At 48.4% G+C, this 27010-nt stretch overlaps 1 protein-coding gene across 1 annotated transcript in view; it reads left to right on the top strand.

Moving 5' to 3' along the window:
- Window positions 1-3225: 3225 nt before the first annotated feature.
- Window positions 3226-27010, top strand: part of ISM1 (isthmin 1) — a 55537-nt gene continuing 31752 nt past the window's right edge. The window contains exon 1 of the mRNA XM_087818870.1: window positions 3226-3379. Coding sequence (XP_087674996.1) covers window positions 3242-3379 — 138 coding nt within the window. The 5' untranslated portion in view covers window positions 3226-3241. The remainder of the gene's footprint in view (window positions 3380-27010) is intronic.

Consider the following 27010-nt stretch of genomic DNA (forward strand, 5'->3'; position numbering starts at 1 on the left):
GCGGGTGGGGGGGGGGCTCTGAAATGTCCTACCAGAAAGGTGATCCAGGTCTGGTGGGAAGACGGCCACGCAATCAGACATTTTACTAGGTAATCAGATCAATAATGAAGATATGAGGACGGTGTAGTGGCAACTCTGAAGGAGGTAGGATTTTTAAGACTTTCATCAGCTATTGGTAAGATTTCATAAATGTGCTTGAAACTTAATTTGTTTAGGCTATTAAACTTGTCATTCTTTTTCCACAGAAACTGCAAGTCCGTGCTCCCCAACTCCTCAAAAGCAGAGCACCGCTGGCAGCCTTGTTTGACAGCTTAGTCACGGAGCATGGGCATTTATCGATCCTAGTTATGTGTGCTTACTAGAACATAAACTCACCTGGAATCTGGATCTCACAGCGTGAAAGGGTTTTAATAGCAGTCACTCATGCATTTGTTCGACATTTTATAAAGACTTCTGTCCCCAAAATTCAATTTACAATTTTTACAACATCTTACGAAGACTTTGATCTCCAGCTCTCCCTTTACAAATTTACAAGAATTTACACTCACTGCAAGGATTTCTTTCCAGAGTTTTTCAAAAGTTATTTTTCCTTAGGATCCAAAAATGTTAATTTTAGATGAGAGGAGAGGCTGTTGAGGTTCACATGTGGGGACTGTGTGTGATGAAAATGCAGGACATGGCAGGGCTGGGGATCCTAATTTAGAACAGCCTGCCCCAGGCAATAGGAAAGTCATTTGTCCCTGTGGGCCACTTCCCAATCTGGCACACGGGGGGTTTGAGCCAGCCCTAAGCTCTGTCTAGTTTGCCATCTTAATTTATATATTCCATCCATGTGCTGACTCTCCTGCCCCACCCCCCTTCTAAGTGATTCTAATTAAGAAACACACTGGAGGATCCTTATGGGATCTGAAAGCTGCTGGGATGCTCTCTTTGATCTCCCATCTGAACCGTGGACAGTCTATTGTTTCAAATTCTCCCCCAGTGCTCCAGTTGACAATTATTGGCATTTCAGAGCCTGGAGATTGCAATAAGATGCCTCATAGGACTGGCTGCCTAAAAATCCAAAGCAAGCACTCCTTCCAAACATCCCTCCCCTCCCCACCCCCCAAAAACACTGAAAAGGAAAAGAAATCGAGTGCTTTATAAACAGCTGCCAATTTGTTAATAAGACGCTAGAGCTGGTTAGAATTTTAAAGATACTGAAGGCATCTTTGGAGTGGCAACTAGCCCTTCCTTCCCCGGACACTAGGCCCCCACCAGCACCCCATAACTCAGCCACTCAGTGCTATTTAAATTCTGCAAAATGCTGCCGTGACCTGTGGAACGTGCGGAATGATGAAGGTGTTTCCTGCCTTGAACTGGGTCAGACTTGGCTGAGGTGCCCTGCGCGTAAAGATGTGAAGCCGTCGAAGGGCAAGTTGGTTTAAGAATCTTTCCTCGGTTTGTGGCCCAGGGAGTAAGAAGGCAGAAAAACCGGGGGGTGGGGGGGGGGAGAATGGCGTGCTGAGTAGGTTTGTTTATTTATTTAATATCTGTCACCAAGAGAGAATCGGGAGGACCCATCCCAGGGGCACTGGAGGCGAGATGGGTTTGGAAGTTTGCGAAATGCTTGTGCGCGAAAGCCAGGACCCAGGGCTCTGTGAGCGAGCGGGGTGGGAAGGGCTGGGCGGGCTCTGGGGAGGCGGGGGGAGGGACCCCGGCGGGAGGCGGGGGGAGCTCAGTATAAAAGGCATCGGGCGTGCGGCGCGCCCGCCACTCCGAGCCACTTCTGCGAGGCGGGAGCCTTAGCTGTACCCAGAGGGAGGGAGAGGCGCGCGGTCGCCCTGCAGGGATCCGAGCCCACCGTCGGACCCAGTCTGCTCCTGCATCGGAGGCGAGGAACCCGCGCCCTCCGCCCGACCCGAGCCCTTTCGCTCGCCAGCGCACCCCTGCGAGGCATGAACGGCGCGCGGGAGCCCGAGGCTGCAGAGCGGTCATGAGGCGGCGCCCCGGGAACGGCGGCTGTGCGTCGGCGGCCCCCAGGTGCCCTCCGGGCGCGGCGCCTCCGGGATGAGTCCCCCGACCCGCGGCCGCCAGAGCTGAGATTGACCGCAGTGCCCCACCTGCGTCCGCGCGCCTGAGCCGCGAGCACCGGGCCCCGCAGTTCACCGCCGCGACACCTGCGCCCCGGACCAGACCCGCGCCGGAGAAGCCGAGTCGCCTCCCTTCCCAGGCTCTGCGGGGAGACGCGGGCGCGTGAGCGGCGCGCACCGTCCGGGAGCGAGTGTCAAGATCCTTCCGGGACAGCGCTCACCATCCCCTCTCCCAGGCGCTCCGGCTCCGGGCGGGGGCGCACAGTCTCAGACAGACACCCGGCCCGGCCTGCGCCCCCTCCGTCCTCCATCCCCACAACTCCAACTCCACTTTGTCAATAAAGGTTCCTAAACTCGCTCAGGCACCCCCACCCTCCCACAGCCCCGACCTGCCGTGCGCACGAGGGCCGTGCCCTCGCCGGCCACGGCGACTTCGGCAGCGGGGGCGCGCGCTCGGCACACCCCGCAGGCGGACGCGGACCCCGGAGGGGCGCCCAAGTCACCTCCGCGTAGTGACAGCCCCGCGGGCCCGGGACCCCCGTCTGGAGCCGGCTCACCCTAGCGCCCGTCCCGCGTCCCGAAGTAGCCCAGGGAGGAGGGGAGGTGGCTCGTCGGGTGAGTGGCTCGGGGCGGGGGAGCCGAGCGTGGAGGTAGCTCCGGGCCGCCGCTGAAGCCCTCCGCCTCCTCCGCCTCCGCCTCCTCCTGCTCCCCGCGCTCCTCTGGCGGCCGCTCCCGCTCCAGCTGCGGCGCCGCGGCCACATCTGGGGCGCCCATGTGCGCTCGGGGGCTCGGCTGCGCCCGCCCCGCCGCCGCCCCCGCTGCCCCCTGCCCGCAGGGTGGCCCCCGGCCCGGCGCGGGTCCGGGGCAGCCCCCTGTCCGCGCCGCCGCCGGGAAGCGCCGGGGTGCGCCCCGCAGCCGGCTTGGACGCCCCGGGCCCCGCCGTGGCTCCGCCGTGGGGCGGCGGCGGCGGCGGCGGCGGCTCCCGCTCCCCCGGCCCTGCGCGCCCCGCCGCGCCCAGCGCCAGCCCCGCGGGCCCGGGGAGCGGGGCCCCGGCGGGGGCCGAGGCGGGAGCCGCGCCGCCCGGCTCCGCAGCCCCGACTCCTCCTCCCCCGGCGCCACCGCCGGCGCCGCCCGCCGCGCCGGGTCCTAAAGCCGCGCGTCTCAAGAGGATGGTTCGCCTGGCGGCCGAGCTGCTGCTGCTGCTGGGACTGCTGCTGCTCACGCTGCACATAACGGTGCTGCGCGGGACCGGCGCCGCCGACGCGCCCGACGCCGCCGCGGGCAACGCCAGCCGGACCCCGCTGCAGGTGAGCGCGGGGCCGGGGCGGGGCGCGCGGGGCCGGGGACGCGGGTGGCGCGGCGCGGAGCTCGGCGGGCCCCCGCCCCGCCCGAGAGCAGCTGTTTTGGCTGCGGTTTTGCCGGGGCCACCCGTCTCAGGCGGAGGCGGAGCGGGGCGACGCGCCGGGAGGCTGGGCTTGGCGCGGGACCGGGCGGGCGCGCTCCCCCAGGTCTGCCGCGGGTCGGATCCCGGGGGCGCGAGGCGCGCGGCGGGCGGAGGAAGCGTGCGGCGCGCACGTGTTTGCTCTGGGGTGCTGCCAGGCTTCGGTCGCCCGGTGGAGGCCGAGTAATACTACACCCGGGAGGGGAGGGGGTCGAGGGTTGCGCAAGGAGACCTGCTCGGATAATATCCCCAAACTGGGTTTGGGCGCAGGAGCCCGGCGAGCCTGCGCCTTCAGAGAGCAGTGCCAAAGGTCAGGAAATAATTTCCCACGGAGAGCGGCCTGACGTCCTCTCTCGCCCCACGCGGTCCCGGTGTCTCCGGTGTCCCGCGTGGGCCTCACCCGAGGCTCCAGAGCGCGCTCTTGGGCAAGGGGAGGGCGCGGAGTCAAGGCACCTGCCGGGCTTTGGGGCTGGGGTTACTGCTCTGCCCCTTGAGAATGGGGTTCTAACGATCGAGTTTAGCTCGGAGCCCCGGGAGGGGAGGTGGGGGTCGCGCCGGGGGAGTGGGCGTCATGCAGAAAGTGAGTTTCGTCTTCCCAGGTAAGGGTCTCCCGCGGCTACCGTGGAAAGCGCTTTTCCTTGCGCCCTGGGGTGGGGCCGCTGTCAGCTTGGGGCTTAGGTAATAGTCCGCAGGGATTTTCTCAGAAAGCAGCGGGAATTCTCTGGCTCCTAAAATCTCCGCCTCAAATTAGCCCTTGTAACACTGGTTGCTTTGCTGTGTCGAGATAAGTATTATTTATTGTTTCTAAAGGGTTTTACAATCACTGTCTCATTCATTTTCTGTCTGTGTAATTTGTTGCGGAAAAACTATACTCTCAAGGAGAGAATTCACTTCAACACTTAAAACAGTGTTTACCATGCTACCGTTTTTAAGTGCTTTGCAAAATTTAACTGACTTAATGAGGTACTATATTGTTAATATCTCCCCTTTACAGATGAAAAAAATAAATAAATGAGGCACAGAGAGGTTAAGAAACTTGCCAGGGTTCGCACATTCCAAACCCTTGATGAATTACACCGTTTTCTCTCTGCCAGGGTGTTACAGACTAAAGCAAGGTGACCCTTGCAAACATGCAAAACCAGGAATGGAAAAGTATACACCCCAGAGCCTAAAGTTCTCTTAATTTGGGGACATTTCTGAAAACGTCCTAAGTTTGTGAGGTCCTCGCACCTTCCCCTGTGGGCAGGTACGGGGACAGACTGATGGGATTCCTCTGGGGAAACGGAAGACACTGCCATTCTATGGGACTGTGGTGCACCCACCAGTCGTGTAGGGATAATTCTTAATATCTTCAAGATTTCTGGAAGTCATATTTCATACATGATGCTTTCTTTCCTCGTGGACTCGTGAAAAGCTGCAAAAGTGATGTTCTGTGGAAAAGTAAATTTGGCAGATTTTTTAATGAGGTGCTTGCTATCATTAGAAGAACCCGGGGCGGCCTGTTCTGCCTCAACAGTAAGGTAATGAGAGAAGCAGCTGGTGGGAGTGGCAGCTGCAAAGGGGAAGTGGGTCACATTCTCCAAAGCACCTCTGGCTGAAAAAGGGCCCCAGGAGAGCAGGAGAAGCGCGGTGTTTAGGAAGAGCAGTGCTCCCAGGGGTAACGGGGTCCCAAGGAGCTGCTGCTCCTCCAGCTTCAGTTTATCTTCTGGCAGCGTCTGGTTATTATGTCCACTCGTTGCACTTCTCCGGGCGGAATGATGAGTTTAACAGCTTAGTTCATAATTTTACTCTCTTTTGTAATTTGTTATTATAAAAGTTTTACAGTCTTCCTGACTAGCGTTATTTCATTGGCCCTCTGACTCCCCGAAGGTATTACGATTCAAATGGAGAATGTATGTTCCGCCAAGTAAGGAGTTCTGCAGAAGACATTTATGAGCCTGTTGTTTTCAGGCCCTAGGAAGTAAATTCACTAGTAGCAGGTGTATTTGAGAACAAAACTGCGGGTGATGTGTTCTTTCCGTTTACTGGACATTTTTAACCTATCAGAAGCTCCATTTAAGTGTATTGGCTCCGCGTCATCTTAAGCTGCTAAAATCATTCTTCGCCACTGGAAAATTAACTCTTATACTACATTATTTTTGGTTATCTCTGCTTAAAACAATGACACCCAATAAAAGAGTAGTGAGAATAGCAACCGTAATAGCTAAGGTTTGTAAAATGCCTTCGTGTGTCAGACGCTGCTCTTAGCACTTGAAATATTTTAACGTCTTAAATCTTTGCAGAAATCCCACATGAATCAGGCACTATGGTTATCCCTGATTCAAATGAAAAAAAGTGAGGTTAAGTAACCTGCCCCAAGTTGCACAGCTAGAAGCTGCTTAATTTGTTTTTGTTATTTTATAGTGTAAAAGTGTTTGAAGAATATTTGTATTCTAAGTTCTTGGAAAAGTCATCATGCTGCCTACGAGAGAGAAAGCCTTCTAAGAATTTACATTTGACAGCTTTATTGTGTTGAATAGGAACATATATGTATATATACATACATTGATACATCACATATACCTACATGCATGTAAAACACACATACATATATATAAACATGACCTAACATGATTTTTTTGGTAGTTTAAAGCATACTTGGGGATAGATTGTTTTGATTCTGTGACTGGAGGTATGCTGTTATGAGGTGGCGGTAAAATGCTTTGAGCCCACTCTCTTTATTGGATATGTGGCTCATGAAAATAATGATGTTAGTCTTTGTACTGTTTTCAGTATTTTAAAATATCTAATAGGAAATTATACAGTTGTTTGCAACAGCTCCAAAAAATGGACAGAGACATCAACTTTTTTCACTTTTGAATGAAATCTTATCTCCTCATTGAAGTAAGTTTGGCTCCTGATGATCAGATATGTAGATTAGTTCTTTCATATGTCTTTAATTTATAATAGTAGAAAAACAATTATATGTAATAAAAGCAGCCTGAAAGACAGAACATCCCAAAATATATAACCCATAGGTAATAATAATAACAATAATAGCATCTCTTTTACTTGAAATTCAACTAAGTGCATCTCTACTAAATCTCAGTCAGATTTAGAACCATGAATTTCTATGGATTTTAAGTAGTAAAGCTAGAACCCATTAAGACAGTGACATTGAGGCAAGTATTATAAAACATCAAATTGGTTATTTTTACAGTAACATTAGAGCATACCAAACTCTGAAATGAAACTCAATGTCTTGGTTCTCTGCCTCCTAACTATATCTACTTCCTCTCCTTTATCCTTCTACTTGCATTTAGTAAACCAGCTTAGCTTCTTGTACTCACTGCTTCTCTGGATTCAAGAGTTCATCTGAGCTATTTATAGCAGTAAAAGCAAAAGAAACATTATTTGTACTTAATACAAGTAAGGCTCCTTACGGGATAGATAGTATCTATATACCCATTTCATAGATGAGGAAATTGAGGCCTGGAGAGATCTGAGTAACTTGCCCAAGGCCACACAGCTGTGGTGGGGCAGACCCAGGATTCGGACCCAGGCAGGCTGACCATGGAGCCCAAGTTCTGGTTTGAGCCCATCAACGAGACTCCTCCATCTCTGACTCAAGTCAACAGCCATTGTGTTTCTTGTTTCGTGACTTGCCTGCCCGTTTTCCAGGAAGGCTGTTTGCTCTTATCCCTGCAGTTCTTTATAAATTATGGATAACTGCCCCACTTAGCTATTGCTGTACATAATAAACCGCCCCAAAACTTAGTGGCTTAAGAGCTCTTTTATTTGCTCATGAGTTTGTGTGTCAGCAACCTCTCTGGACTCACCTGGGCGGTTCTGCTGATCTCGCCTAGGATTACTCATATGGCAACAGCCTTCTGTTGGCTTGGCGTGAGCTAGATGGTCCAAGATGACCTCATATGTCTGATGGTTGGTGCTGGCTGTCACCTTGGCTCCGTCTCCGTATAGTCTTTAATCCTCAAAGAGGATTCTGCCACATGTCTTTACACGGTGGACTCAGAGCAGCAAGAGACTAAAAGCAGAAGTCGGAAGGCCTCTTGATGAACTTGCACAATGTCACTTCAGCCGCATTCTTTTGGCCAAACAAATCGCTGGGTCAGCTCGGATTCTAGGGGGTGGAAATAGACTCCTCCTGATGGCAGGACCAGCAAAGTAACACTGCAGAGGAGCGTGTGCACGGGGGTGGGAGGGGTTGCTGCGGCCAGCTCTGCAGATTATCTACCATACTGACCTTTTGTCTCACGGACTTTGTAAATGTTTGGACCAACCTCTCGCTCATCTTTTAACATTGTTCGTGCTGCCTTTGGCCATGGAGCAACTTTCCGTTTTAAACGTAATCAACTCTGAATCCTTTCCCTTATGACTTTTGGCTTTCTTGCTTTCTTTTAGAAAGTTTCCCTCAAAGAAAGATTGTCCAAATCTTTAAATATATTTTGTTCTAACGCTTTTAATTTTATTTATTTACTTTTGTTTGCTTAAGGCTACAGTCTACTTTGAAGTTGTTTGTGGGTGTAAGGCTTAAGATAAAGATACAACTTTGTTTTCCGTCCAAGTGAACAGCCACCTGTCCTGTTATATTTCTTAAATACTTCATTCTGTGTTCGTGGATACAAATAACACTTTTATCACATACTAAAATTTTCACTTGCACATAAGTCTGTTTCTTGGCCCTGATTTATCTATTCATTTACCGACACCACACTAGCTTCATTTTATGTAGTTTCGTAAAATGTTTTATTATGGCAGATTTCCTTTCATTTAGAAAAATCTTTCTTAAAATATTTCATAAAATGTCTTCTTTCAAACAGACTTTAGAATTACTTTTTAAATTCATTGAGATTTTAATGGCAATTGTTTTATGTATTTTTTGATTGAAAGAGTTGAGAATTTGTTTTGAAGATGAAAAAGGAATTACTGTAGTGTTGTAACAGTGATCTAACACACCAAAAATAATTTCATTGTTTTACCACTTTCTTTAAAATTATGATTTAGGTAAGACGATACAAGATCCCTTAAACGGTCCTCAGTTTTCAATTGTTTTCGTGTCGCTGCTCTGGTTGGGTGTTTTTCTGCTGCGTCGTCTTGCGAATCACTGATCCTCTGCCTCCTCCAACTGACTGTTTTTGAATTTTTGATGCTTCCATTCAGGACATGGTACAGAAATCTGTTTATTTCCCGAGGAAGGTTTTATAGCTCTCACCGTCATTCTTCACGTTTCTTTTTACAAGCTACTTTTCAGGTTTGGTTACGGTGGATAGGGTTTTGTTTCCTGTTACATTCCCCAGTTTGTAGCTCTGCAGTCTGGGAAAGCTGTACTGAGTGACTAGTCCATGCTTCCAGTTTCCTTGGCGAGTGCCCGAGAGCCAGCGGTAGTCATGAGCGGGTCGCCGCCCTCTTTTCAAAAAACATCTCTTGCGGGACTCGAAGGCTATTATTTAGCAGTTCCTGTCTCTTCCAGGTTTGACCATCTCAGTTTCTTTAACTTGTCTTCATTGGTCTTATCTTACAACGTGTTAGTGGTTTCTGTGGTTCTCTTGTTTCTTTCTCACCTTCGGAGAACGCCTTTTCTTTTGCAACCCGTGGCTGGGGATTTTATGATTTACAAAGAAGAGAATGGTGCCGAAGCCCCTTTCTTCAGGGATGGCTAAGAGTGTCCCTCTGTCTGTACTCATCTCCTGAAAGAGAGACGATTATTTAGGGGATGGGACCAGGGCATCAGTTTAAGGCCCGGGATTATATGCGGTGAGTTTAAGAAACAGCAAGAGAATGTGCTCTTGAAAAAAGCAGATCTCATTTTACGTTATATTTAAACCTTGTGTGTACTCCCTTTCCAAAAGAACTTCATAAGAAGCCACGAACATAAAAGACCTAAAGCTTAACTTGTTTCTTTCTGTGACATATCAGCCCAGAGGTTAGGTGGAGCGCCATGCTAATGTCACCATGCTGGTGCCCAGCAGTGGGACTGAGTGCTCACTCACTGCCCTCCGGAGCCACTGGCTCGATGACATGACCTAGGGCCTTTTCCCTTCTCTGCCTTCTTTCCCCCTCCCCTGCCTGCTTCCTGGGCTCGTTTCCCAGGGAAATGACTTGGTCTTTGTCTCAGATGTTTGCTTTTGGGAGAACCTGAGCAAAATGCAGCTCTGCTGGGCCAGCCGGCGTGGCCCAGTGGCTGAGCTTCGACCTGTGAACCAGGAGGTCACGGTTGGATTCCCCGCCAGGACACAAGCTGGGGTCGCCAGGGGCGTGCAGGAGGCAGCGGACCAATGACTCTCATCATTGATGTTTCTCTCTCTCTCTCCCTCTCTCTGAAATCAATAAAAACATATTCTTTTAAAACAGGAAAACAGCCTTTAAAAAGCAAACAAAAACACGAAGCGCTACTCAAACCTAAGTCACAGGGGTAGCGATGACTTCTACGGGTGGTGACGGTGTGGGCAAGGTAAGAGGCAGAGTTCCCGCAGGGCACCTGCTGCTGCTGCTTGTCGTTCACCAAGTTGAAGTCTGTTAGCCCCAGGAGGGCCTGTGCTGTGGGCAGCAATGGAATCAGGCCACACCGGGCCCCCCAGAGCAGCTGGGGATAGGGGAATTCCAAAATTTTAGAAATGGGAAAGTCGGGCCTAGGCAAAGCCTCCACGTTTTCTGGTGTTTGGAGGGCTAACTGGTCGTCTTTCTCCTGAGAGCCTGACCCTGTGCTTGTTTGCTGTCTTAGGTGGGGGGATGAGCTGCAAAGGGAAGTCACAAAGGTGTGTGGGATTGTCATCCGATGCCTGGAAAAGGCAGAGGCCAAGGTGCCTTGATAAATACAGCTTCACATCAACTCCCCAAGCCCAGGCCAGCATGTGTCACTGGAGAGTTGTCTCTGAAAACTGAGTAGAAGTAAAAACAGGAGATTAACTACCCCTTCTTCCTGTTAGCCTGACCCATGCACATTTTAGTAAACCGAGTCATCTTTCACAGAGCACGCTCGGTGACTGCCGGACCTCTGTGAGGGAGCAACATCCCTCCCCCCGGAAAAGGCGGTGCTGCAGGGCCCACGGAACGGGAGAGTTCTGTCTTCAAGTTTGGGACCTGGGGCTGCCGGACCCATAGTTTGGGGCACCCCAGTCCCCCGATGTGGGACCTGAAAAAGGGAAGGAAGACTGTGAGTGCAGTAAACTGCTTCCTGTGGACACTACATCTCTATTTTCAAAAATAACAAGGTGGGGCTGGAATCTATATGAAGGATGCAGGTGCCGGGAAGCTGGAAATGATACCATAGGCCACCGGGTGTTAACTTACTCCCTCAGGCATCCAGATAGAATATTCATGCCAAGGCCAATGAGATAAATAAAAAACATGCCTTGGCTCCCAGCCACCTCGTGGCGATAGAGGTGGGAAGAAAATGAGGGGAAAGTGGCAGTGTGTTATTATTTTTTTATTGCAGCTTTATTGAGCTGTAACTGGCACACATGGAACTGGAATTACGTATTTACAGTGAACAATCTGATGAGATCTGATGAGTTTGACATTTGTGGAACCATCAGCACCATCAAGATGTTGAATAAATCTACCTCCGAAAGCTTCCCGTGCTCCTCTGTGATTCCTCCCTCATTCTCTGGGCCACCACGACCTGCCTTCTATTACTCTAGATTAGGTCTTGCATTCACTAGATTTTTATATAAGCAGAGTCATGCTCACCATAATGATTTTGAGAGATTCATCCATGTTGTTCTGAGCATAAAGAGCTTGACCCTTTTATTTTCAATTAGTATGCCATTGCATGCAATTACAATATGCATATCCATTGAAGCACATTTAGGCTGTGTTCAGATTTGGCCCTATTAAAATAAAGGTGCTAGGGACATCCAGGTATGAGTCTCTGCATAAACATATGCTTTCATTTCTCTTGTGTGAATACTTATGAGCAGAGCGGCTGGTCAGATGGCAGATGTATGTTTAGCTTATTAGAAAATGATGGCAATCTTTTTAAGGTGCTCGCATAACATGTTTAGAATCTACAAGAAACCAGGGACATCAGTGAAAAACTTCAGAGAATTTGGAAGTTGAATCCCAGGATGATACCTTCCTACAGTTAAAACAAAGGTGTGTGATCTACAATAGAGTATGAAAAACTGAAAGGAAGAGAGAAGGTACTGTCTCTGTGGAAAGAGTTTTCCTGTTTTTGTTAGGATGCCCAAAGTACAAATATCTCATGGGGCTCAATTCTGTAGGCGATGGTGGTCATGGTGATAGTGGAAGGAAAGTTAGGTGCTGGGTAAGAAGATAAGTTGGAAAAGCGTCCCAGCAGAAGACTCAGCTTCCTCCATAAGCTCCTTTTCCCCATGCCCTACCTGACTGGAAATTAAGAAAACTAGATATAGATGTATCTCCTGCTTGGGGACTCAGTTACGTTGTAACTTGGAAATATGGTATTGGTTAGGAGCCCAAAATGAATTGGAAGTCAAGTTTGTTACTGGGCACCTTCAATTTCCAGGAAATAGAAAGGACAAAAATTAAAAGGGGGACATCTCGTTAGGTCTAACTTAAGGTGGCCCACCCACTGCCCCGATATTTGCCAAGTGCAGTCGTGGCCCAGAGATACAGGTGAGAAGCTCAGGAGGACTTCTCTGCCCTTGTAGCCAGCGTGTAGCCTGTGGAGCAACAGTGGCAGCAACTCTTGGGGGCTCCTTAGAAAAGAGAATCTCAGGCCCCACCCAGAGCCACTGAGTCAGGATCTGCATTTTAACAAGGGCCCCAGGTTAATCATACACACAACACAGAAGCACTGGTCAAGATGCATGCTTTTCTTGCAAGTTGCAAGTCTCAGAAAGCACTTAATACACGTCAGGTATTGTTTAGCTATTGCCCAATTACGCTGCATGGCAAATTACCCCAAAACCCAGCGGCCTGTAACAATAAGCATGTATTCTCACACTCGTAGGTCTGTGGGTTGGCTAGGGTTCAGTAGATCTAGGCAGGCTAGCTCCAGGCTGTCGGTTGGGTCTGGGTGTGTTCCATGTGTCTCCCCTACTTCTGTAACCAGCAGGCTACCTGCCATGCATCTCTCTCATGATGATGAAAAGGCACAGAAACGCAGAGGCGAGTCCAAATGGACAGCACACTTCACCCTTTGCTTGGGTCCCCATCAGCCAAAACTAGTCACAAGGCCCAACAGAGTGACCAAAGGCATGGGCTGTGGATTTGTGTCAGTTTCACTTCTGCTTCTCACTTACGTGTGTGCCCTTAGGCAAAATTCTCGTGCTTCTCTCTGTTTCTTGTCCTGTTCAGTAAAATGAGATCATAATAGCTACATCCCTGGGAGGTTATAATGTTGTGAGGACCATCCTTAGTGCTCAGGAGTGGTTCAGCTCATGGGTGTTGGTATTACAGAGCGGTGTGACCTTGGGCAAGTCATTTCAACTCTGCATTTCAGTTTTTATATTTAAGAATAAACATCCTCGTGGGATAATTCTACTAAATTTTGACATTTACCTTCAGAATTGACGATGATGATGATAGAAAAGCTAACACTGAGCATTTATTCTGTGCCAGGAACTGCTGTAAGGACTTGACACGTATTTACGCTTTTAATTTTCCTCATAGCCCAGTGGGGATTATCTCTATTTTGCAGCTGAAGAAACTGAGGCAGAACAATGTCAGGAAATCAAGGTTTAACAACTGATTGTTCTGAGTACCTCACGGAGAGGGAAACGTATCACAGAAGTGATGCAGTCCAGGCTGGTTCCCTGTGGCTGACACGCATTCTGCCTCATGCCAGCCTGGGATGCTTCTACAAAGGCTGTGCTTGGCTTCCTCTCCCCTGAGGGAGAAGGAAAGGATGAGGGCACCTTAAGAGAAGGGCTGGGGAAGCAGCCGGCCTCCTGGTTAATCAGAGTCCCCCTCTCCACCCTGCCTAACCCCCCGCTATGCCCCGGCAAGCAGATGACCAATGGATGTGCTGAACATTCCCAGGGGACCCAACCATTACCTAGGGCTGTGCTGGGGAGCTGTGCAGCCTGGCTCTGGGCCAGAGTCAGGCCGAGGGGAAGGGCAGAGCCCAAAGGATCCTGCCTCTGAGAAATTAGAGCTGGAAAAGGCCACGGATTGCAGTTAGCACAGGACCCTGCTGATCAGAGATTGTTTCTGAGTCAAGATAGACATGTCCCTCTCTTTCCACCTTCCTTCTGAATGGTCTCCCTTGTGTAGTTTCACAGCTTAAAAATGGTGTGCTCCATGGTGGGGATGGAGCTGTGCCTGCCAGTGTGTTACTCATCACTACAGGGCTGTAACAACTCAAGCCTGCGACCACTTTCACTGACGAAGGGGCACCGGGCACCGGTTCCCACCTTCCTTTCTCAGCCATAACAGGAGAAACAGGACACGCCTGGGGACAGGAGTTCCACAAGCTCTGAGAGCTGGATAGTCGGCTTTTTCATTACTGTTACTGGCCAGGAGAATGTCTTCCTTGTGACTAATCAGACTGTCCCTTTCCTCCCTGAGTCACAAGGTCTTCTGAGGAACAGGTGGAATGTTTTCAGCGCTTTCCGTAGCTGAGAGTAGTCTCACATTTTCTTTTTTATTTATGGCATTACATTATTAATATCTAATCAGCTTGTGGACCACTCTGGTTCCAGATCTTTTCCTGTTCTTCCCGAGTTCCTCACTGCCCTGTAAGCCCAGGGAATTCCAACCTTTGTTCTGTTTCATTTGTGTCGGGGATGTTCTACAGCGCCCTCTCTCTTCTCTCTGAATCCCAGATGTTGAGTTGGGACCAGACTTATTTTAACTGTCTTAATAGCTTATTAATTTGGCGATGGTCACAAAATTAAGCACTGACTGGGTAGATAGCTAAAACAGAAAGGAAAAAATGACTTTGAAAATGTATCCCTACTAATAATGTGAGATCAGCCTGTTATCCTATCAGAATGGCAAAATAAAAAGAAGGGGGAAAACTGAAGACACCAAGTATTGGCGAGAATGTGGAGCACCTACAGGGAAAGTAAACTGATATGAACACTTTGGAAAATTGTTTTCCCAAAGCAACTGCTGAAATAGAATGTATATATGTACACTCTCACCCGGCAATCCCACCCACCTTGGGTATATACCCAACAGAAGCATATTCATGTACGCACCCAAAGACCTGGAAAAAAATGCTCATAGCAGCACTATTTAAAATAGCCCCAAACTGGAAATGGCAGAAATGCCATCAACAATAGAGCAGATAATAATGCAGTAAACGCACATAGTGGGAACCAACAAACGACAATTACAGGCAGCATGTACAACTTCACTAGTGCAATGTTCATGAAAGCAGCCAGGTACAAGAGAGGACATGCCATGCGATTCTGTTCCTATGAAGTTCATAACCAGGAAACACTAATCTATGCTGTCAGAAGATTAGTAAGGACACTGGTCACCCTTGTCAAGGACATGACCAGAAGGGAGTACAGGGGCCATCTGGGGCGCTGGTCACGTTCTGCTTCTTGAGCTGAGTGTTGGTTACACAGGTGTGTTTGGTTTGTGAAATCCCACTGAGCTGTCTAGTTACATGTGTGTATTTTTCCATATGTATGTCATCCTTCAATTAAACACAGTAAAGAATGCAGCAGGCAGGGGAGATAGTGCAGGAGAGACAGCTGTTTCGCTGGTGACACAGGCCGCAGCCCTGGAGCCCACTCTCGGTGCTCCCTGATGTGCGCTCCCCTGCACACTGGTCTCCACGTTTCAATGAATGTGGACTAGTTTCGATTATGGGGACCCTCCTCTGCCTCTGAGGCCCAGTGCTATTGTTGCGACATCAAAGACCAACTGCTGGCTGAGATACAGTCCATATGAAAAGAGTGACCAGTAAATTTACTGCTTGACTTCATTCCCTTCAAATAGAACTGGCCCCATGGTCCTCTTTCAAAGCTTAATTGTGGACATATATCTTCTTTATAGGACATTGTGTACAATAAAGAGAAGCAGTAACTTAAATTTTTTAAGAGAATACCTTTGAGAGTGCTGTGAGATGGGCATTCCATCACTGTGGTTACATTTGCCCAAACACTCCTAAAAGTCCAGCCATTGCTCTGAGAGCCTTCTATTCAACATGGTGACTTTTTTAGGCTAATTGAGTTATATTTTTATGCTCCAACCCTTTCCTTAAACTCTGCAAGGTCTTGGGAAAGTTGTTAATGAGAGGTGATCTAGTTCAAACCAGAGGGCCACCTCAATGAAATCAGGCAAAATGGTGAAGTTCATATGCAATTACTCATTAACTTAGTTGGGGTTGCCCTCCATAGAGTAAACATTCATTAGGGAGGCCAGACTAAGCTCCTGGATCAGTTACATGCAGTCCCCCAATATCTGTGTGCACAGCATTCCTTCACACAGCCCGGGGTGGAAATCTTGGGGAGTTACTGACATTTACAAATACTAGAACTGAGAGGGAAAAGAACAGAATTGTTTCTATGACTACCAGAAAATGACCTTTCTAAGAGGGAAAACGATTCTACAGAACACAAGAAAAATTGCTTATCACGTAAAGAATATCTTCGGCTTAACTTGGAGTCTGACCCGGGTGCCGGAGAGAGAGGCATCTGAGATCAGAATTACCAGCCCACTCAAAACTGAGCAATCTGGAATGATCCTTTCAATATGCAATCACTTACTGCAGCGCTGAGTCTGCCCACGGGGGTAAAGCATTTCAAGGAGTGGCCAAGCCGCCCTGGCTCACGGCCTCCACTTCTGCTTACTCCGTTACTCCCCACGCCCAGCCCTCCGCACCTTGCTGGGGAAAGCCTGACTGCCGCCCCATCTGTTCCTGTCTGCTCCCCTCGCTCGCACATGCGGGAAGACGCGCAGAATGAGCTGTGACTTTCCTGCTGAAATTTGAGGAAGGCAAAAGACACCCATGAAATGAGATGAATCTCATTTATAACTGACAATAAGCATCGACTGGAAGAAACTGGGACTATTTGGAGAGGCTGTGGAATCACAAGGAGAATGGCTCTAGGTACTGAACAGCAGGTGGAAGCAATGGAGCCAGGCTCCTCAGAAGGTACCTGTGACACACGGCTTTTCCGTTCCAAGTGCTCCCCGCTGGCCTCAGTGCCCTGATGCACAGTCCAGTGCGGTTCCCAAGCCCCACAGTGGTCCTCCCACTTCTTTTTCTTCAAGGCCCAGCTCAATGCTAAGCTCTCGGATAACCCAAAAAGGAACATCAATGTCCTTGGCCTTAAAGCTCCCCATTGAGATCCAAGGAAAGGTGAATGCTGGCAGGAGAATTGCTGTGGCTGAGCCCCTGGAATGTTCTGTGTCTTGGTCCTAAAGATCTAAGTGGAGTGCCTTCTGTGTCACCAGGACGCATGGGCACATGCCAGGTGTTCGTACACACAGGGGTCACTCCCATGGCTGCAGGCATCATCACTGCCCTGCTTACTGGGTTGAACCAGGGCTTCATCTAAGCTCTATGCCATCCCCACAACCACGATGAGGTGCTCTGTTTAGAAGGCAGGCTGCAGACACTCACCAAATCCTAGAGTTTTGTTGTTGCCGAGAAACTTGGAAAACTGAGTCCCAACTTCTCATTTTATACACGAGAAATCCAAAGCCCAGAAAAATGAAAGGACTTGCCCAAGGCTATACTCCCCATCCCAAGATGACTGGCTTACAGGCCAGTCCTCTTTCACGAAGCCACTCAAATCCCTATTTCTGAACATCTTTAAGAGTTTTCATGGTTTTGCTTTGCCAAAGAGAATTGCAGCAAAATGTACATCTAAAATGCCCAGACTCTGCAACATTACCATTGCTGTCGGGTTGTTATGGAATTCGAAAGAAAATTAAATGAACATTTATCCAGATGCTAAGCAGCAAAACATAGTTTGGGTAGGAGTTGTTATAACCCATATGACAGAGAATACAGGACTTGGATTTTCACAGTATTTCTGCAGTTAGAGCAGAAATAGATACAGGAGGGGAGATGGACTTATTTTCTCAATTATGCAGATATGTTTGCTTTAGTGGGATAGAGATAAGCCTCAGTGCTCCTGGTATTTGCAGAAGGGAGTGTTCATCTGTTACCATGCATGGGGGGGGGAGGGCACCGATCCACCTGCAGGTCAGAGAAAGAGCCCACCAGCAGTTTAGAAAGGTAACACTACGGACAAACCCAAACAGTGTACTTTGCTCTCTTCTCCTTCACTCACAGACAGGCGAGGTAAACTCAGTCAGAGAGAAAATTTGCTTCAGTCTTGGACTAAATATAGAGATCTGCTTGCACTTTCAAAGACTGAATGGAAAGTCTCCATGAGCAGGAGGCTGGCTTCAGAGCAGCTCATTTCTTACTGGTTTGCAGGTGGCCGTCTCTTAGCACTAAGATGACCACGAGTCTCACCAAGGTGTCAAGCTCAAGTACGGAGGCTTTGTTCCCCACTACAAAGTGGAAGATGTCATATGAAAAACAAACCAGCCTTAGCTAATAGAAAGAAAGTGTGATTACTTACGCAGACATTATATGCCCTTAAAGTCCTACAGGTTATGTGGTAGGGCAGTTTTGTAATTTGTTTTTCTCACAGCAAGAAGATTGGTGAAAAGCATTTAATTACAGGTAATCACATTTCATATAAAAACACTTGCAAAGGTTTAGTGTGGAGATTTATTCCACGTTTCACAGGCATGATAGTCGCTTTGCTAGACACCACCGTAATGCAAGCATAAGTGAAGAGATAACACAGATTCTTAAAAACCCCTGGCCAACTGTTTTGTTAACTATCATTCAAGTATTTTGGTGTTGTTAATGCATTTGTAGGAGGACTCATTTTATATTAAGAGAATATTTCCCCCTCCCCAGGCTCCTAAGAACAAACTATGGATGCAGAAATCAAAGGAGGGTTATACGTATGAAAATTAAAGGTGGGTTTCCCCCAAGTGTCAGATTCAGAAGCATCTGCCTTGCCCGGTGTGTATGGCATTAATTTCCTGCCGGTTTTCTATTGGAATGCCCCCCTGAGTCGCTTGAAATTGAAAATCAAGTCATGTTTTATTAATCAGCTCTAGGAAACAGTGGAAGAAAGAGGTGGCAGAGAAGTTTCTTTTTATGAAAAGTTTCTAATATCAACAAAGCCTAGGAAAAAAGTATCTGCACAAATTTGGGCCATGAATCTGGGATTTTCATCTCAAAGAGCGTTTGTCCCCTACCATCTCCATGTCAGTTAAGTACCTCTCTCCCTGTAGGAGCTATCTCTGGTTCCAAAATTTAGTGGCTTCAAAAGCAGACATTTATGATCTCAGAATTCCTGTGAGTCAGGGATTCAGGCCCAGCTTAGCTGCTCACCTGTGATCCAGGGTCTCTCTCAGGCTGCAGCTGAGTTTGACAGACAGGACTGCAGTCATCTCAAGGTGTGGCTGGAAGAGGACTGGCTTCCAGGTTCACCCACTTGGTTATGGGCAAGATTGCACGTCTCGCTGCAGGCTATTAGCTGGAGGCGCCCAAAGTTCCCTGTCGTATGGGCCTCTCCATGGGGCAGTTCACATATGGCAACTGACTTCATCAGAGCAAACAAGGGAGTAAAGCCAGATAGAGACTGTGAGTGAGACGAAATCCATGGTCTTTTGAAAACGGACCTCAGTGGCATCCCATCACTTTTGCCATCTCCTATTTATTAAAAGCAAGTTACTTGCTTCATCCCACACTCAAAGGAAGGGGATGGCACAAAAGTGTGAATTCCAGGAGATGGGACCATTGAGGACCTTGCAGAAACTGCCTTCCATTGGTCGGGTACCTGACCAGTCCTGTTTGTGTTGATGGTGGAGTTCCTTCCCCTTCACCACCTGGGTCCTTACTTTTCCAGATCTTGTTCATTTTGATTCTAGTATTTGTCTCCTCATGTCCATTCAAAATATGATACTCAGAGTCGTATTTAAAAATTGCTGCCTCCCCTGCTTAAGAACTTGCAGTGGTTCCCTCATTCCTTGCCTCAACACAGGTACTGAGGAACTGCATACCTGGAATTAATCAACATTTCTTGCCCTTTGCTTTATAAACATTTGCAGCCAAATGGGACTGTTACTAGTCCTTGAGGCCTCCCCATGATATTTTTCCTCTCTGCTCAAGCCATTCCCTTGGCTAATACTGCCTTCCTCTTTTTTCTGGCTGCAAAAATTCTGGGTAAGCCACAAAAGCTTTCTGTGAACTGTCAAGGTAGACATGAGCCATATCTAGACCCTCATAGCATTTCATTATACGCCCATTATAGGATGATTGCATTCTTTCGCATATGTAATTCTCTGGGGGTACAACACATCCCTACTGCCCACTCTGCCTGCCAGAACAGAGTGAGGGGCTTGAGAGCGGGAAGAGTAACTTGCCCCCCTTCTACCCCATGGCATGTACTATAAGCCTTGCACATAGCACATGCTCGATAAAGTCTGGGACCTCAGAGAGTGTTGTCCTTTCCACATGCCCTCAGCACATTCGGGGAGACAGAGAAGATACTGCTATTTTCATTTTATAGATGAAGAAACTAAGACCCAGAAAGTTTACCTACTTACTGACAGCAGACAACAGCAGGGCCCGGACTAAATTCCCAAGTTCCAAGGTGTTGTCCAATCTTCCAAAGCCTCGGCCTCTACAAAGGAAGAGACTAGTTTGGGCTTCTCCATTTATACCTGGTTTTTTCTTTTCAGTATAAAACCACCTAACTTGACCTGATTTTTAATGACATAATTCAGTCACTCAACAACCCCTGCATATAATAACGTCCTTACTCTTTGACTTATTTTTATTTCTCATTTTTTATTTTGTTTTACCATTCTGATGTAAAGGAGGGAGTAGAACAGAGAGTTTTAATAAATAAATAAAGCGTCATGTGCAGGAGAAGAGCCTGGGTCTACAAGTTCTTATTACTCTGTGACTTAAACTTTTTAACTTACCCAAAAAAGCAGCTACAGGAAACCTGCTTTGAAATGTCACCTTGTGTCTCTTGCTGTCCCTTGATTCACTTGTGACCCTGTGATGAAGTTATCATGCAGTTTGTGGCCTCCACAGGTCAAGATGATTCTAGTGACCCCCAACACCTCTGCCATATGCCTTGGTTGGAACCACAGACATTTGTCAGGAAAGTGGGTGTGTGTGTGTGTGTGTGTGTGTGTGTGTGTGTGTAGGAGCAACTTAAAAGGGAGACTTAGGCGAAGGGGTAATTATTTCTCAAAACCCACTGTCCAGAACTCTGGAGGCAATATTCTGAGTGAAAAACAACTTTCAGCCGAGTCATGTTTGCACCTGGGAACTGGGAAAAGCATTGAAAGCTTCATAAAGGAGATGAAACTTGACCGTGGCAGGAAGTGACTTACAGCCCTGAGGCTCAGATGTATTGACATAAGGTAGTGAGGTAGGAGAGAATTATGGTTTTCAAAAAGAAGTCAGATCCTGGTTTCTCTTTTATCTCAGTATGATGTGTGTGTCCTAGAATAGAATCCTCTAACCACAGTGTAATGGTGACATTCACGCAACCGGCGTGGTCTGAATCCCTTGCTTTTGTGGGTCTGATGCTGAGGAACATCCGAACTTCCTCTGTGACATGTTCATCATGGGTCAGTACTGTGGTCTCCAAACACTGGGTAAACCCGATTTTCCAAGTTCCAGGTGGGCTCTGCGGGTGATGGCAGCAGCCAAAGAGCTGAAGGAATTACTGCAGCCACTGGGTTGCTTGGGGACTGGGGCTGTGGCTAAGGTTCATGATAATGTTTCTTTGTGCATGACTTTGTCACAAACCTTTATGCTCTAGCATTTCTTCACCCAGTTCTCCTTCAGTCAGAACATTTCTGATTGTTCCCCTTGAACAAGGGGTCTGAAGACCATCAGCCAGTGATTATCCAAAACGCTGAGCATGAACCGCATAGCTGCTGTGTGAACTGACTTCGTGGGGCCAGGATCAACGGGAAAATGTGATATAAATTTGACAAACTGGTAGACGGTCATCTTAGCAGTGAAATGGCTATACTCCGTAGGGAGGTTTTTTGTTTTGTTTTTTAATGTAACACTTTGCCTGATGTGCTGCTTCGAAGTCACTCTCCGGAGGCTCTCGGGTTTAGTGAAAGCTCTCTCCATCGCTTCCCGGCAGGTAACTTCATAATCACGAGGCCATTGAACGTCACCTCTTGAGCCAGCTCCCATTACACTAATTTCTACCAGTTCTTCTCGTGTTCCCCGGGTTAACCACGCTGATTTTGTTTCCCCTTTCAGTCTAGTTCTCTCCCCCACCTTCACCCAAATCCCAGTGTTAGAGTAACAGCTTCAGGTATCGTCAGGGGATGTCCCCTGATGACTTCTGATGCCACTCCCTTGGTCTCAACTCCTGTTCGCCATGACCTGTTGTTTGGGGCAGGAGGAGCAGTGGAATAAGTATATTTTTATCTACAAAGTGTAGCACTGGCTTTGGATTTAATGTGGGGATCCAAATGGAAGGCAGAATAAAAGTATGTGATACAAGGAAGAGAGTCGATAAACGTGAAAATGGTAGAAAGGGCTTTATTTCTTAAGCTGCTCGTGCAGGAGGAAAAGCTGTATATTCGGGCGAGATTGGCTAAACACAATGGGCCAAATTCGAGCCCCAAGTACGTGTGTCAGCCCATGAGCCCTGGAACGAATCTGTCTTTGCCTTTATCCAAATATTACTCATTGCTGCGTGGGTTATTTTAGGATGATTTTTGAAAAGATAAATAAAATAAAGACATCGAGACGTGGAAGAAAGGCCAGGCTTCACAAGGAACAGGGCCCCGATGCTCTGCCGCTCGCCTCAGCTCCGAGAGGCGCCGCAGCAGGTGAGCGAGGGCCAGCGGCCAGCCTGCCCGTTCCCAGATGGCCCAGGACTTGGGAGTTGGCGCGGCCAGTCCAGGCCCAGGGCCCGCTGCCTCCCAGCCCTGGTCTGCCCAGGCCACTGCCCCGGGCGCGAAGCGGCGCAGGGCCGGCTCGAACCCCTCCGTGCCCTGAGCGCATGGCGCGGCGGGACCACACGGAGGCCGTCCTTTTGCGGCAGAGCAGTGATGCGTTCCAGGCAAACACACAATCTGGGTTGTTTTGGCCCAAAGGAAACATTTACAACCAAATTATACACCTCAGAAAATAAATGAGCTTTCACTTTGGACGGAGACCCTGCCAGGCTCTTTATTATTTGCACCACAATCGTAAAGCGGGGTTTAATCTCTGCAGCGGAATGCCGCCGGTTTGGCCAACTGGCAGGCTCGGGCGGCCCGAGTGGGGACGCTTGGCCCTCTAGGTCGCACAATGGGCGACGGGGAAGCACTTCTGTGTCAACATTCTTCTCAGGCTCCATCATTTGGGGGCTTTGTGCTTTTTGTTTCCTGGCGTGTTCATTGCAACTTCAAAGCAGACCGCTTTTTTCATTCTCTTTTCTTTTATTCTCATTTTTGAAAATTCCTGGGACCTTCCAGAGAAAGACTTAATGCAATGTTTCCTTTCTCAATTGATGGAAATCCAGGAGCAGGTCCAAGAAAGTCTATAATGAATTTCCATTGATCGCTAGAAGGGGAATGGGATATAAAAGCTCAGAGAGAACAGAGGTACAGGGTTTATCGAGCAAGTTCTTTTTTTCTATTTTCACAAGGGAATCAGGTGATTTAAGCCTGCTGGGACCCCGTAGATATGGCAGCCAGGAGGTTTCTGGGGTGGTCTGGGGTTCAAATACTTTATACCATGATCAGATTGGGGGCTGAGTAACGTGTCCTGATTGGGGTTTTGGATTAAGGAGGTCATCCTACCAGCCTCTGAGTACGTGACCTGTACTTTTAGCTCAGAAACTCTCTCAGAAGGGCTCAGGGGATTAAGCTTACAGAAAATTTTTCAGTTACACTGAAGATGTCAGGATGAAGTCCTTGTGGGCACATAGAGCTTCAGACAGCCGAGCAAGAGCCACTAAGGTGCGGGGGCAAGACTTCAGTGCTCACTGACCGGGCCAATCATGGCAACACAGCTGAGAATCCTGAGTGGTTCCCAAACTTTGCTGCACTTGGGAGTCCTTTAGGGATCTTTGAAAGCATGGTGCCTGGATCCTACCCCAGACACCCTGATTAAATGGCTTGGGGTGTGACCTGGGCATCAGGAGAAGCGACAGAGCTTGGGAACAGCTGCTGGAGGCTATAAGCTCCGTGAGGGCAAGGACTGTACCTGTCTCCTCAACACTGTATTCGCAGCCCTCAGAATGGAGTGATTGGCTCTCCTTAATTGTATGTTGGATGGGGAAATGAATAAAGGTCCTGAAGCTCATCTGCCCTCACACCATCAATGTGAGTTCCAGCTCATTAGATGATTTCAGCTCGTAAATATTTGGGGTGGTGTAGGGTGGAGTGTGGCCTAAATCCCAGGTCTTCTCTGCCCCCACCTATTTTACCCTCTGCTTTTCTCTACTTAAAATATCCTTAGAATGATTTTATAACCTCTTCATAAACCACTTTTAATATTTATGGCCTGGCAATCTCATAACTCAGGGCCGCTGATGGCTTTGCATTTTCCACAGTGGGGAATGCATCCCTGAGCTGCCCTGCCCCTTGGGTTTCCCTGTCCCTCTCTGTGATGCAGTAGCCCCCACCCCTTTGTCCCAGTTTCCAGTTCTGCAGTTTCAGTTACCCGCAGTCAACCGTGGTCTGAAAATATCAAATGGAAAATTCCAGGAATAAACAATTCATATGTTTTAAATTGAGCGCCCTTCTGAGTAGCGTGATGAAATCTCACTCTGTCCCGCCTGGGACGTGAATCATCCCTTTGTTCAGCATCTCCAGGCTGTATGTACAATACAATAAGGTATTTTGAGGGAGACCACATCCACAGAGCTTCGCTTACAGTATATTATCATTATTGCCCTATTTTATTATTAGTTGTTATAATCTCTTACTGTCCCTAATCTATAAATTAAACTTGGTCACAGGTATGCACGTATAGGAAAAACATAGCATGTCTAGGGTTTGGTGCTCTCCCCAGTTCTGGGCATCCACTAGGGGTCTTGGAACTATCCCCGTGGATAAGGGGGGATGACTGCACTTTAATTATTTGGAGGTGGATGAGCCCATCCCTTGCCAGCGGTGCCGTGGGGCGTCCCTCACTCAGCAGTTGGAGGCCCAGCACTTGTTCCTTTCTTCTGATGCTGGAGTTTTCCATTTCCCGCCCCTCGCCTCCATCCCACCTCACCCCTCTCCTACAGACACTGAGTCCTGGCAGTGGATAAGTCAGCTTTGATTGTAAAAATGTTTATGGAGACTGTCAGTTCTTAACCTTAAAACTGAACCATGCTGTTTGTATTTTTCCGAGTGACGGAGAGTGTGAAGGACTAATGAAAATGGAGCGTGAAGAGATCAAACACGCGTCGTGGGATCTTTGTTCAAGACCTGGAACGGGGGACATCGCCTGGGCGGGGGGAGGGGGGGATTCCGGGGAATGGGATCTTCTGTTCGTGGGCTCAAGGCCTGAGATCATGATCTGGCAGCGGATAAAGCAAGGCGCGAGGGGAGCGAGGGAACCGGCAGCGCCATGCAGGAGGGAGGCATCTTAGGGCGCTTTTCTTTCTCTTTGGAAAGCAAAAAACAAATTTGCTTTGGTCGGAGAGGGAGCAGGGCTACTTGTAAGAAACTCTTGTCTTCTGACCTTCGCGAGTCTTTGAAAAGCCAGGGTTTTGAAAGAAGCCGTTGGTATGTTTGCATTCGTGTCTGCTGGAGAGCTCCCTGCGTCTCTGCCATCTCCACAGGCCAGAGCGCTGGGGAAGGTGAGCCGCGCGCTCGGTGACCGGACACCCAGAGCTTTGCGTAAAAATGAGTTGGGCTCCATGGCAAAACCCGTCTTTCTACCTGCAGACGTGGGGAGTGAATGGGAAAGTGCGAGCAAGGGGCGTTTTCATGGACTGAGGCATAAATTTGCTGGAGGAGAGCGAAGCTCTGGTTGGTGCACGAGCTGGCCCGTGTGGCTTGTTGGAAGAGAGCGTTTTCTTGGGCTGGATTCCTGGCAACAGTTGACCCTGTCTCCAGAGCCTTCAGACGTGCACCAGGGTGCCGTCCCTGGAAGAACATGGGGCAGGTGTGCAGAGGAGTTGCAGGATGGGTGCTGGTCAGGGTGTGCCTGGAGTAGGCACACGGGACATTTGGTTTTGGTGGAGATTGCCATGCCTATGCTGGGAACAAATAGATTTTGTGTCTTCAACTTCATACATGAGTCATTGCTTTAATCTCTTTGAAAACTACAAGTTGGATGCAGGACAGTTTGAGATTTATCCTTGCTGATGGATTTGCTGTGTGTGGTGGGGGCTTTATGGGCCCCAGGGAGACTTCAGGTTTAAAAAGGAGCCGTCTTCAAACCATAGGAATAGTCACTTGGCTATTTGGGGCACCTGGAGGGAACTCTTGGCCCAACTCTTTCCTCCGTCTTCCACATCTTTCTTCCCACTTCTCCCACAGACCGATGGATCATTTCACCTCTCTTGGGCCTTCCCTCATCTTCCGCCAGTCCTCTGAGCTAGAAAAGTTTGTCCAGCAGCCAACCAGGACCCAAGCGTGCCCTTCCTCATGGGCCTGCGTGGCTTTTCCAGAGACAGACAGTGAGGGAGCAATCAGTTAGAAACCCTTTGCCACCCCTTAGGGACCCTTGCTACCTGAGCAAGTGTGACAAGGCTAGACTGTACTAATGCTGGGACAAGCAGGAAGTCTCCTAGTTCGCCCTCCAACTTAGGGTTTTTGTCTTTTCACCTCATGTGTTGATCTCTAATGTCATCTGACGCAGCAGCAGCTTCCTTCACCCAGGGACCCTGGAATGTGAGGAGCTCTGCCCTCCTCTTCAGTGTCCTCATTGTGGGGATCCCTGAGAAGCGAGTGACTCCCCAGGCCTTGGGGGCTCATTTGCTATTTACTTGGTTACATTTCCCCAAGATAAAAAGCACAGAACCATTTCCTGGAAACCTTTCCCTTTGCTAAAGTACCCTGGGAATAATAGCTTCTTAACTGTTAGGGCCAAGGTTCTCAGATGGTAGCCCCCATCAGAATCACCAAGAGGGCTGGATAAACCACAGGCTGCTGGGTCTGACCCCGCAGACTCTGATTCTGCTGAGGGCCTGAGAATCAGCTTTTTAGCAGGTGCCCAGGTGACACCGATGCTGCTGGTCCGAAGACCTCACTTTGAGAATAGCTAGGTTAAAGCAATAACTCAGCTTTATTACCAGGTTTCTATGAGTTTGTTTAGGAAAGAGAAGACACTTAGGAGATCTTAAAATTAAAAATTAAAACTGAAATTAAACACACATTCATATGTGTATATATAAATATGTATGTATATTTATATACATGTAAATATATACTTGTATATATGTTTTTATGTACACAAATATACACTTATATATACTTGTGTACACATACTTATAGGTATGTGTGTATATATAAATATGTATGTAAATATATGTAAATGAATTGAGAGAGAGATGTCTTTGAATTGACCTTGTCCCAGGTGCTCTCTGTGGCCTGGTCCTCT

This window comes from Miniopterus natalensis, chromosome 7 (genome assembly GCF_054644295.1).
Source record: "Miniopterus natalensis isolate mMinNat1 chromosome 7, mMinNat1.hap1, whole genome shotgun sequence".
Classification (NCBI taxonomy): Eukaryota; Metazoa; Chordata; class Mammalia; order Chiroptera; family Miniopteridae; genus Miniopterus; species Miniopterus natalensis.